The sequence below is a fragment of the Pelophylax lessonae genome (genome assembly GCF_965119305.1).
Source record: "Pelophylax lessonae genome assembly, chromosome: 12".
Lineage (NCBI taxonomy): Eukaryota > Metazoa > Chordata > Amphibia > Anura > Ranidae > Pelophylax > Pelophylax lessonae.
The window spans coordinates 41,503,257-41,516,599 of record NC_138779.1 but is presented as its reverse complement, the minus strand read 5'-3'; the positions used below and the strand labels follow the sequence as shown (position 1 = coordinate 41,516,599).

General features: G+C 43.3%; 2 protein-coding genes across 2 annotated transcripts in view; both read left to right on the top strand.

Annotated features, from left to right (window-relative positions):
- Positions 1-10,727, top strand: part of LOC309568848 (olfactory receptor 5V1-like) — a gene marked incomplete at both ends in the record, with an annotated part of 28,281 nt that extends 17,554 nt beyond the window's left edge. The window contains one exon of the mRNA XM_082274633.1: positions 10,390-10,727. Within this exon, the coding sequence (XP_082130759.1) occupies positions 10,390-10,727 (338 nt within the window). The remainder of the gene's footprint in view (positions 1-10,389) is intronic.
- An 882-nt stretch (positions 10,728-11,609) lies between these two features.
- Positions 11,610-12,542, top strand: LOC309568847 (olfactory receptor 5V1-like; the record flags this gene model as incomplete). The annotated part of the gene is made up of 1 exon (XM_082274632.1): positions 11,610-12,542. The coding sequence occupies one exon, from the start codon at positions 11,610-11,612 to the stop codon at positions 12,540-12,542; it is 933 nt and encodes a 310-aa protein (XP_082130758.1).
- Between the last annotated feature and the right edge of the window lie 801 nt (positions 12,543-13,343).

Sequence of the window (13,343 nt, the reverse complement as noted above, 5' to 3'; positions counted from 1 at the left end):
GGCTGGCTTTTTCTCTTGCAGGCATTTATCGGGCATTTTTTTAGGCAGGCATGTCATTTTTTGTATTTAGTGTCTGGGGGGTCACAAAAGTGTACCTGTCAAGTTTCAGCTCTGTAGCATGTCCAGAACCCCTAAAAAACAGCATTTTTATTATATTTTCAGGAATACGGCTTCTCTGCGGCTGGCTTTTTCTCTTGCAGGCATTTATCGGGCATTTTTTTAGGCAGGCATGTCATTTTTTGTATTTAGTGTCTGGGGGGTCACAAAAGTGTACCTGTCAAGTTTCAGCTCTGTAGCATGTCCAGAACCCCTAAAAAACAGCATTTTTCTTATATTTTCAGGAATACGGCTTCTCTGCGGCTGTCTTTTTCTCTTGCAGGCATTTATCGGGCATTTTTTTAGGCAGGCATGTCATTTTTTGTATTTAGTGTCTGGGGGGTCACAAAAGTGTACCTGTCAAGTTTCAGATCTGTAGCATGTCCAGAACCCCTAAAAAACAGCATTTTTCTTATATTTTCAGGAATACGGCTTCTCTGCGGCTGTCTTTTTCTCTTGCAGGCATTTATCGGGCATTTTTTTAGGCAGGCATGTCATTTTTTGTATTTAGTGTCTGGGGGGTCTAAAAAGTGTACCTGTCAAGTTTCAGCTCTGTAGTATGTCCACAACCCAAAAAAAACAGCATTTTTCTTATGATTTTTAGTAGAAAACTAATGCAGTGTCTTTCCAGCTGTCTTTTTTTCTTTCTGGCAAGCTGAAATATGATATGCCAAGGCAAACATGCCTATCAGTTGAGCTATGACACAGACAACACTGCACACATGGGGAAATATGTAAAACAAAAAACAGGAAAAGGAAATTAGGTGACGGTAACAAAACATGATATTGTGATTGGCCAAATAAAAAGTCACCTCGCGATGAGGTCGCGCCAAAGTCGCGCTAAGTCGCGCCAAAGTCGCACTGGAAGCGACGCTACTTTAGTGGTAGCGGCAGTGTAAACCAGCACTAAAACATCCAGTGTGTGAATACGATCAGGTATGATGTTTTATCGGTCAAGTAGTGTAAGGGTTACGCCCGTTGCCCGCTTCACAGTGACAGACCAAACTCTGACAGACCAAACTCCCCGTTTAACAGTCAGTCAGTCCATTTGCACAACCGCAAACTCCCAATTTACACAAGGTTGGATACCAAGCTAGCCATGTCCCGTTCCTTGTCCTCACTGACATCATTGAAGGTCTCTTCCTCCACCCAGCCACATACAACACCAAGGGTCCCCGAAAGGTGAGAACAAGCCCCCTGGGACGCCTGCTGTGGCTGGTATTCCACCTCCTCAAAGCCACCTTCCTCCTCTGACTTCTCTTCTTCAGACTCCTCTCTCTGCGTTGCCACAGGTCCAGCAATTGACAACGACAAGGCTGCTTCTGGTGGTGATGAGGACCACAACTCTTCCTCTTCATGCTCATCTACAGCCTGATCCAGTACTCTTCGCAGGGCACGTTCCAGAAAAAACGCATATGGGATGAGGTCGATGATGTTGCCTTGGGTTCGACTGACCACCACGGTTGTCATCTCCGCAAAAGGACGCATGAGCCTACAGCCATTGTTCATGAGCATTCAGTAACGCGGCCAAAAAATACCCAGCTCCGCAGAAAGAATGAAAGAAAATGAATGTTTTTTTTTATGAAAAATTATCCTGCGGATCGCTTTTGGTCTGTACACAATGAAGCAACGACCTTATCATCTGGGGTGTGCCAACACAATCCTAGAGGTGATCGCTTCATTGTGATACGCAAGCCCCTTCACCACGACAAGGTAACGATCACGAAGGGGAATTGACACATGTATGTGCCTTTTTTTTTGTTTTTTGTTTTTTTGCAGCCACAGTGTAGCACCAGAGGCCAGAAAAATTAGGCATGTACACATGCATGAAAAAGTAGGTATTGTTGCAGCCGCTGCTGTAGCAGCGGCCTGAAAAATTGAGGTTTTAAGGCAGAAAGTGCACTAAAACATTGCTGCTTGAACCGTAGTTGGTGGCGGAGACGTCACGTAAGTCATCCGGCATGCAGAGAATGATTATATACAGCAGCGTGTGGACCATTTTTAGGCCAAGGCATCTCAGTCATTACCAGGCCTTTTTTAGTCAAATGCATCCCCCACTGTCAGTCCCTTCGGGATCCATGCCTCATTCATCTTAATAAACGTGAGGTAATCAAGACTTTTTTGACCTAGGCGACTTCTCTTCTCAGTGACAATACCTCCTGCTGCGCTGAAGGTCCTTTCTGACAGCACACTTGAAGCGGGGCAGGCCAGAAGTTCAATGGCAAACTGGGATAGCTCAGGCCACAGGTCAAGCCTGCACACCCAGTAGTCAAGGGGTTCATCGCTCCTCAGAGTGTCGATATCTGCAGTTAAGGCAAGGTAGTCTGCTACCTGTCGGTCGAGTCGTTCTCTGAGGGTGGACCCCGAAGGGCTGTGGCGATGCATAGGACTAAAAAAGCTCCGCATGTCCTCCATCAACAAGACGTCTGTAAAGCGTCCTGTCCTTGCCGGCGTGGTTGTGGTGGTAGGAGGAGGATTACTTTCACCTCTTCCCCTGTTGGATTCCCGTTGTGCTGTGACATCACCCTTATACGCTGTGTAGAGCATAGTTTTTAACTTATTTTGTAGCTGCTGCATCCTTTGCGACTGCCGGTAATTGGGTAACATGTCACAGACTTTCTGCTTATACCGGGGGTCTAGTAGCGTGGCCACCCAGTACAGGTCGTTCTCCTTCAGCCTTTTTATACGAGGGTCTCTCAACAGGCATGACAGCATGAAAGACCCCATTTGGACAAGGTTGGATGCCGAGCTACTCATGTCCAATTCCTCGTCCTCACTGATGTCATTGAAGGTGTGTTCTTCCCCCCAGCCACGTACAACACCACGGGTACCAGATAGGTGACAACGAGCACCCTGGGATGCCTGCTGTGGTTGGTGTTCCTCCTCCTCAAAGCCACATTCCTCCTCTGACTCCTCTTCCTCACACTCCTCTTCCAGTGTTGCCGCAGGTCCAGCAATCGATGGTAAGGCTGTTTCTGGTGGTGGTGATGGTGACCACAACTCTTCCTCTTCCTCTTCACGCTCATCTACGGCCTGATCCAGCACTCTTCGCAGGGCACGCTCCAGGAAAAAAACATATGGGATGATGTCGCTGATGGTGCCTTCAGTGCGACTCACTAGGTTTGTCACCTCCTCAAAAGGACGCATGAGCCTACAGGCATTGCGCATGAGCGTCCAGTAGCGTGGCAAAAAAATACCCAGCTCCGCAGAGGCTGTCCTAGCACCCCGGTCATACAAATACTCGTTGACCGCTTTTTCTTGTTGGAGCAGGCGGTCGAACATTAGCAGTGTTGAATTCCAACGTGTCGGGCTGTCGCAAATCAAGCGCCTCACTGGCATGTTGTTTCGCCGCTGAATATCTGCAAAGTGCGCCATGGCCGTGTAGGAACGCCTGAAATGGCCACACACCTTCCTGGCCTGCTTGAGGACGTCCTGTAAGCCTGGGTACTTCTGCACAAAACGTTGCACAATCAGATTCAACACATGTGCCATGCACGGCACATGTGTCAACTTGCCCAAATTCAATGCCGCCAACAAATTGCTCCCGTTGTCACACACCACTTTGCCGATCTCCAGTTGGTGCGGGGTCAGCCACTGATCCACCTGTGCATTCAGGGCGGACAGTAGTGCTGGTCCGGTGTGACTCTCTGCTTTCAGGCAAGTCAACCCCAAGACAGCGTGACACTGTCGTATCCGGCATGTGGAATAGCCCCTGGGGAGCTGGGGGGGTGCAGTTGGTGTGGAGCAAGACGCAACAGCAGAAGAGGACTCAGCCGAGGAGGTTAGCATAGAGGATGGAGTAGGAGGAGTAGAGGAGGTGGCAGCAGGCCTGCCTGCAAGTCGTGGCGGTGTCACCAACTCCTCTGCAGCAGAGCCACGCATTCCATGCTTGGCAGCCGCCAGCAGGTTTACCCAATGCGCAGTGTACGTTATATACCTGCCCTGACCGTGCTTTGCAGACCAGCTATCAGTGGTCAGATGGACCCTTGCCCCAACACTGTGTGCCAGACGTGACATGATTTCTTTTTCCACAATAGAGTACAGGTTGGGGATTGCCTTTTGTGAAAAATAATTTCGGCCGGGTACCTTCCACTGCGGTGTCCCAATAGCGACAAATTTTTTGAAGGCCTCAGACTCCACCAGCTTGTATGGTAAAAGCTGGCGGGCTAAGAGTTCCGACAAGCCAGCTGTCAGACGCCGGGCAAGGGGGTGACTCTGCGAGATTGGCTTTTTGCGCTCAAACATTTCCTTCACAGACACCTGACTGTGGGCAGGTGACGAGCAGGAACTGCTGAAGGTGAGAGGCGGAGGGGCGGGTTGTTGATAGGGGGCATGGAGGACAGCAGTGGTTGACGTGGCTGAAGATGCTGGACCAGGAGGAGGATGGTGGCTTTCAGTTTGTGTGCTGCTTTTACTCATGTGTTGATCCCATAGGCGTTTGTGATGTGAGATCATGTGCCTTCGCAAAGCAGTTGTACCTAGGTGGGTGTTGGACTTCCCACGACTCAGTTTCTTTTGGCACAGGTTACAAATGGCATCGCTGATATCAGAGGCAGACACACAAAAAAAATGCCACACTGCTGAGCTTTGCAAGGACGGCATTCTGGTGGTGGCAACAGCTTGCGTTGATTGGCGTGCTGTCTGGCTGACCCCGGGTGCCGAATCTACATGCTGTCTGACTGCGCCACTAGCTCCTTGCGATGACCTCCTCCCCCTGCTTCCAACTCGTCTCCTCCTCCTCTCTGTCTCCCCATCTGAACTTTCCCCCTCTTCTTCTGCTCTTCGAGCAGGCACCCAGGTGACATCCACAGACACATCGTCATCATCAGCCGCTTCACTTGACAACTCAGCAAAGGCAGCAGCAGCAGGTACAACATCATCATCATCACAATGTACGTCCATGTGTATAATGCTGCCTGACTGAGACATATCCCCGTTATCTACATCCTCTGGCACTAATAGTTGCGCATCACTTATTTCTTCAAACTGATGTGAAAATAACTCCTCTGACGGATCAAGTGAAGCGGCTGTGGTGCTAGTGTTGGTGGTGGTGCCGGCGGGCTGGCGAGTGGTAAATTGAGAGGTGCCCGAAGCTGAGCTGGAGGAGGATGGTGCATTAAGGTTCCGAGCGGAAGCTGTAGACGATTGGGTGTCCTGTGTAAGCCAGTCAACTATGGCCTCAGAATTTTTTGAGTTCAGGGGCTGTGGTGGCCTCTGAACACTGGGCATTATTCTAGAGCCTAAGGAAATCACAGCACCACGACCACGACGGCCCTTGCGGGGTGGCCTGCCTCTGCCTGTCATTTTTTTTTTAATGTGTTGTTACTGTTGTACTATGAGTGCAAGCTGCTGTGCCACCTTATATATCAGTGGTGGGTGGGCAGTGGCACAGTACACTCTCTGTGGACCTGACAGCAGTCACTGGCACCCAGGCAACTGCAATTTAAAAAATATATATATTTTTTTTTACTTTGCAAGCTGCTGTGCCACCTTATATATCAGTGGTGGGTGGGCAGTGGCACAGTACACTCTCTGTGGACCTGACAGCAGTCACTGGCACCCAGACAACTGCAATTTAAAAAATATATATATATTTTTTTACTTTGCAAGCTGCTGTGCCACCTTATATATCAGTGGTGGGTGGGCAGTGGCACAGTACACTCTCTGTGGACCTGACAGCAGTCACTGGCACCCAGGCAACTGCAATTTAAAAAAATATATATATATTTTTTACTTTGCAAGCTGCTGTGCCACCTTATATATCAGTGGTGGGTGGGTGGGCAGTGGCACAGTACACTCTCTGTGGACCTGACAGCAGTCACTGGCACCCAGGCAACTGCAATTTAAAAAAATATATATATTTTTTTTACTTTGCAAGCTGCTGTGCCACCTTATATATCAGTGGTGGGTGGGCAGTGGCACAGTACACTCTCTGTGGACCTGACAGCAGTCACTGGCACCCAGGCAACTGCAATTTAAAAAAATATATATTTTTTTTTTACTTTGCAAGCTGCTGTGCCACCTTATATATCAGTGGTGGGTGGGCACACAGTGGCACTGCAGTGGGCACAGTACACTCTGTGGACCTGACAGTCACTGGCAGCCCAGGCAACTGCAATAATAAAAAATATTTTTTTTTTCAATTTATTGCAACAAGATGCTGTGCCAACGTATATATATCAGTGGTGGGCAGTGCACTGCAGTGGGTACAGTGCACTCTGTGGACCTGACACAGCACTCACTGCAATTATGACAGAGAAAAAAAAAATATTTTTTAAAATGCCAGGTACTGTGCCTGTGCCACCCGAAATGAGTGTGGTGTGCACACAGTACAGTCTGTGGTAGGTCTGTGGCCTCTCACACACAGCGGGCAGGCAACTGCAGTGTACAATAGATATATATATATATATATATATATATATAAAGAAAAAAATCTATTACCTTACCAGCCCTTGAAAGGGCTTTTGGGGACACTATATATATATATATATGTATATATATAAAAATAAAAAAAATCCTCAATTACCAGCCCTTAAAAGGGCTTTTGGGGACACTAGATAGATATAGATATATATATATATGAAGAAACAACTCAATTACCAGCCCTTAAAAGGGCTTTTGGGGATGCTAGGTATATATATATATATATATATATATATATATATAAAAAAAAAAAAACCACAAATACCAGCCCTTAGAAGGGCTTTTTGGGGTGCTGATATTACAGCAGTAGTGGACCAAGAACACTGCAAGACCAGGAACACTGACTAACTGTCCCTAGCTTAACAGCAGCAGCAGCAGCAGCAGCAGCTCTCTCCCTATTCTCACTACACACACTGCTTCAGAATGATCTAAGATGGATGCTGCCCTTGCTTATTTATAGGAGGTGGGAGGGTGTGGGAGGGAGGTACGCTGATTGGCTGGAAATGTGTCTGCTGACTGTAAAGTTCAGGGTCAAAGTTTGCCTCAATGATGTCTTATGGGGGGCGGACCGAACATCGCATATGTTCGCCGGCAGCGGCGAACGCGAACATGCTAAGTTCGCCGGGAACTGTTCGCCGGCGAACAGTTCTATACATCTCTAGAAAAAGGAGGGAATGGGAGATCTATGTATATGTATGTTAAAAAACACACTAGGTAGTATGCATATATACCATGCATATATTAATCTGCATGGAGGGGTCAAGGGCAAATAGGAGAAAAGGAATGATAAAGTAATTAAGCACTAATGATATACCCATATCCCCGGCATATGTTGGTATGCATGGAGGGGTCAAGGATAACTAAGAAGGATTTTAGTGAGATATTCTAAACTGGGACAAAGCAAAATAAGATATATCTGAAATATAGAGGTTAATGTGGGATGGCATTTGGCATATAAATATACTGTATATATACCTAGCACAGAATAATGGCCAGCATTAAATAGGAACATCATAGGATATCCATTATATAGATGTGAATACAAAAAAAGCCATAATCAGGATATAGGAAACATATATTTTTGGATAGAGGAATGGATAAACGAATATGCGGAGGGATGTGAGAGGATAGACAGGACAAATGGAGATGAGTCGTGTGCTTCCACAGAAAAAGGAGGAGAGAGGGTAGGGAAAAGGTATCGATGAATTTTATAAAAGTCCAGATATGATGTGGGACAGAGGATGTGCCTTTTCCCTACCCTCTCTCCTCCTTTTTCTGTGGAAGCACACGACTCATCTCCATTTGTCCTGTCTATCCTCTCACATCCCTCCGCATATTCGTTTATCCATTCCTCTCTCCAAATATATATGTTTCCTATATCCTGATTATGGCTTTTTTTGTATTCACATCTATATAATGGATATCCTATGATGTTCCTATTTGATGCTGGCCATTATTCTGTGCTAGGTATATATACAGTATATTTATATGCCAAATGCCATCCCACATTAACCTCTATATTTCAGATATATCTTATTTTGCTTTGTCCCAGTTTAGAATATCTCACTAAAATCCTTCTTAGTTATCCTTGACCCCTCCATGCATACCAACATATGCCGGGGATATGGGTATATCATTAGTGCTTAATTACTTTATCATTCCTTTTCTCCTATTTGCCCTTGACCCCTCCATGCAGATTAATATATGCATGGTATATATGCATACAACCTAGTGTGTTTTTTAACATACATATACATAGATCTCCCATTCCCTCCTTTTTCCTTTTATTATCCCCAATATTAATTTTTTTACTTTTCTCCTATAGATATTCTAGGATATTCTGATAATCTTCTGGTCACTATCCTTTGATTATCCATTCAGCTTAGGACCACCACCGTTCCACCAGTCCTTCGTTCCATTTAGAATTTTTGGATTTTCTTTGGGTAAGATATCTACATATGGATATTGCTATTCTAACCAATTAATACATACTCATGGATTGATATACCTATGTATTTTTGTACTTTATTATACATTCTCTTTATGATTTATTTCTCATATTACTCATTCAGATCCCTCATATATTGAGACTTCCAATTTCCCTATACTCAATTATACTCTGGCCTGTATTGTTGGTGACTAGCTCCCGTGCTGGCCTGGGGGGAATACCTACCTTATGGTCTGTGATCCATTTACCAATCCTGCGATTTGCATGCTATTCAGGTGTGTTTTATATGGTCCAGTCTCTCTCTTTGATCTCTCTGCATTTTACATGTCAACAAATATACAACTGTTTATACATGATGTACTTTATCTGCTAAAAATGTATTATTTATATTTTGTTTTTGATACATATATCTTTTTTCTTTCTTTTTTCTAGTAGCTCTGTTGATGTTCACATAATCCCTCAACTGCCCCTGAGGAAGCAGCTTCCGCCGCAAAACATGTCAGGCTATAGTTTTGGGCATCATTGTTCTTTACATTTATACTAACCAGTACACTTCATTTCTGGTTGGTTGTAGGGTCTGTAGAAATTTTCTATTAACCCTTGTGTAAGACACGATATTGATTGATGTATATATGCTTTGCTACGATTTGGCTTGTATTCACATGCTTTTATTGATTTTGTAATACTGTTTTCTATGTGTTTAGAAATACAGTATACATTTTAATTCATGTTGTTTCAATAAAAAAAAAAATATATATATTTTATTATATATATATATATTTTTTACTAATATATTGGTCTAATGACGGTACCCCTCTAGAAAGTCCCCTCCCTTTCTGCGCCCCCCCCCCCCTTTCTTCTATTTTGCATATTCATGTATATTGGGACGTGGGTGCCTTTATTTTATAGTATCCCTTAATGTATCCTTTTGAGCTTGTCCTTCTTTTCATACATAAGTTGTAGTTATATTGATCTAGCTTACATTGGTCTAACGTGAACCTAAGTAACTATGCATACCACCATACCTAGCAAATGGCCCTGGAAGCTGGAAATCACTAAAGTGAACACTGCGACTCTAGTGATCTTAACTTGGTTTCAGGTCATGTGCTGATCGGCTGCCCTCTAGACACAGAAGGTCAGCCATTCGACATGGGCACCATCTAAAGAATGTTTTGCATTTTCTGAATGAATGCTTAATGTTCTGGAGAACGAGGTGGGGAGGCGGGGTAGTGACTTCATACTCTCCACCTCATCCAGTCAGAGAACACTTTGCATTAATTCGGACATACATTTACCCATGCTGTTATCAATGTGGAAAGGTTACATGGGTATTCAGTATGTTCCGCTCAGTGGTGAGAGGAGCCTATGTTGAATCAAGTTTCTCCCTGTTCATTAAGGAAAGCATAGATGAATACTGAATAAATTAGACAGGAAAATGAAATCGCATGCCGTGAATCACTCTCATTTACCTGTAGAACCTACTGTCTCTCTGCCTATATAAAAATACAACGTTAATAAAACCTTGGAAAAACAACAGAAAATCTCACTCTGGAGGGTGGTTGTGGATGAAAGTATGCTCTTTTTCACACCAGTTCTACATTATAACATTATAAAATCCTATCCTATATCTTTTTAACAGAAAATGTACCATCAAGTGTTTTCTCTTATCTACAAGGGACTTGGTACATAGGTGACATAGCGTTGTTATGTAATGTTATATTCATTATTAATTATACATTACTGACATTTAAAGCTCAATCCTAGCATTTTTATTGTTACTTGGCCCCCTGTCACTAATGCCTATTTTGGGGGTTCCAGAAACAATTAAAATGCAGGTCCCCCTGATCCCCCTTGTTAAGGATTCTAGGGACAATTCAGATGCAGGTCTTTTAAGAATTTCTGTACATCATTGAAAATTCTAGGAACCATTCAGATGCAGGTCCTCCAAGACACTGTGGTTACCATTATTGGGTATTCTTCCCCCTTGTTAAGGATTCTAGGGACAATTCAGATGCAGGTCCTCCAAGACACTGTGGTTACCATTATTGGGTATTCTAGGAAACATTCAGATGCAGGTCTTCCAAAACACTGGTCACCATCACTGGGGATTCTGGGAACCATTCAGATGCAGGTCTTCCAAGACACTCTGGTCACCATCATTGAGGATTCTAGGAACAATGCAGATGGAAGTCTACCCAGGTATATGCACCAACAATTGACAAACATGTACCAGTTTCTAGCACATACTGCAGATGTATAAATAGTCCTGATTTAAAAATAGAGCACAAATTGTTTAACTTTTTACCAACGGGCTGAAAAATCTTTTACATATAGTAAACTAGGTTGTGTGAAACTGTTACAAAGCATTCTACTGACCAATTTTCCAACAGAATGCTATAGAAAAAAAGTTATCAATCATAATCATAATATAACATCCTATTTTAATTTATTTAAAAAACATTTTTTAACTGAAAATGTACCATCAAGTGTTTTCTCTTGTCTAAAATGCACTTGGTACTTCAGTGACAAGGCATTGTTATGGTATATTTATTAATAATAATAATTAATTAATTAATCTCAACCCTAGCACTTTTGTTGTTACTTGGCCCCCTAGCGCTTATGACTGCCTATGGGGATTCTACAAGCAATTCAGATGCAGGTGTGTTAAGTATCTCTGGTCCCCATCATTGAGGATTCTAAGAACAATTCAGATGCAGGTCTTCCAAAACTCTCTGGCCCCCCTTGTTAGAGATCCTAGGAACAATTCAGATGCAGGTGTGTTACGACTCTCTGGTCCCCATCATTGAGGATTCTGAAAACAATTCAGATGCAGGCCTTCTGAGACAGTCTGTTTGCCATCATTGGGGATTCTAGTAACAATTCAGATGCAGGTCTTGCAAGGCATATGACACCCACAACTGACAACCAGGTACCAGCCTCTAAAGTATGGATGCATAACACAAAGTCCCTGATTTTAAAAAAGAGCACATTTTTAACTTTGTACCAACGGGGCTGAGAAATGCTTTTTCTAGCAAACTAGACTTTGTGAAACTGCTATATTGCATTCCTCTGACCAATTTCCAACAGAATGCTATAGAAAAAAAGTTATCAACTTTACTTTTGTCTTTTGAAGAAATAAAAAATGACTGCAAATAACACTATTGTAACAGAATTCATCCTTCTTGGATTTTCCATGTTAAAGGAAGGTCAAACTTTGCTCTTTCCACTGTTCTTGTTCATTTATGTCATAACAGTAGCTGGGAATATATGTATAATCCTAACATATAATTTAATTACCAATCTGCACACCCCAATGTACTTTTTCCTGGCCAATTTCTCCTTTTTGGAAATATTTTATGTGACATCTACTACCCCCAATCTGTTGTCCAACTTCTTGTCAAACCATAAAGCCATTTCTTTTTATGGTTGTGTCATCCAAGTGTATTGTTTCCTACTTTTGGCAGGAACTGAGTGCTATATGTTGGCTTTCATGGCATTTGATCGATATAATGCCATTTGTCGACCCCTGTTATATACAGTTATTATGAATAAAGGAGCTTGCGTTAAGCACATAATAGGATCGTGGTCCATTGGGGCAATCAATGCAATATTACACACAGTTCTTACATTTTCTTTACCATTTTGCAGATCAAATCGGATTAACCATTTTTTCTGTGAAGTCCCATCATTGCTTAAACTATCATGTCAAGAAACCTGGACCAATGAGTTGACAATATTTACCATTGCCGGTTGTATTATAATTGGCTCATTTATATTGACAATGCTCTCCTACATACGAATCATCGCAATAATTCTACAGGGTAATTTAAGTTCTGGGAGGAAGAAAGCATTTTCAACCTGCACCTCTCACTTAATAGTGATTGCAATATTTTACGGCCCTGGAATAACTGTGTATTTTAGACCCAAGTCCAATTATGAAACAGCACAAGATACCATAGTTGCACTGATGTATACTGTGATTGCACCCTTATTAAACCCATTTATCTACACTCTTAGAAACAAAGAAGTAAAATTAGGAATCAAAAAGATATTTTGTCAAAAAACAGAACACTGATTGTCTTATTGTATCAAACAACTATGGTGATATTTTAAGGTATTGTTCACAGTGGCGGGACAAGGTCAACCAGTGCCCAAGGTGAAGATGGGAAGCTCTGCCCCCCCCCCCCCACCACCTATCAGAAACCCTCTTGCCCACCCATTGGGTGGAGAAGGGGACAATGCAAATAATGGCAAGTGCCAAAATGTTTTGTAATGTTTGTTGCATGCAATGAAATAGTACCAGTGAAATATAATGAAAGTTAACTGTAGTGCACAATTATGTGGTTGACAGTGGCAAAGGTGTCAGTGGTGTCACTGAAATGAAAAAAATGCCCTAGAGCTGGTGGTGTGACTAGAATGAAAAAATATCCCTGAGTTGGTGGTGTCAATAAAAAGAAAAAAGGTCCCCAAGTCAGTGGTGTCACTGAAAGAAAAAATGGTTGGTGGTGTCACTGAAATGAAAATGTCCCGACATCAGTGGTGTTACTGAAAAGAAAAAAGCCCCCATGTGGGGGGTGTAACTGAAATTAACAAATGTCCCTAAGTCATTGGTGTTACTGAAGAAAAAATAATGTCCTTGTCACTGGAAGAAACACCACTACAAAGCTCCTCCTCCACCCTATTAGACAGCTCTTCCTTCAACCTCAACCCTCCAGTACAGAGGGGTACTCTTCCCCCTTTCCCCCAGAACAGAGCTTCCCCCCCCCCCACCTTTCCACAATACAGAGCTCTACCACCTAGCTATTTACCCAACCCTGGTGCAGGAGGCACAGATGCAAGGAGGCTGTCATGTGAGCACAGCCACTGTACCCAGGAC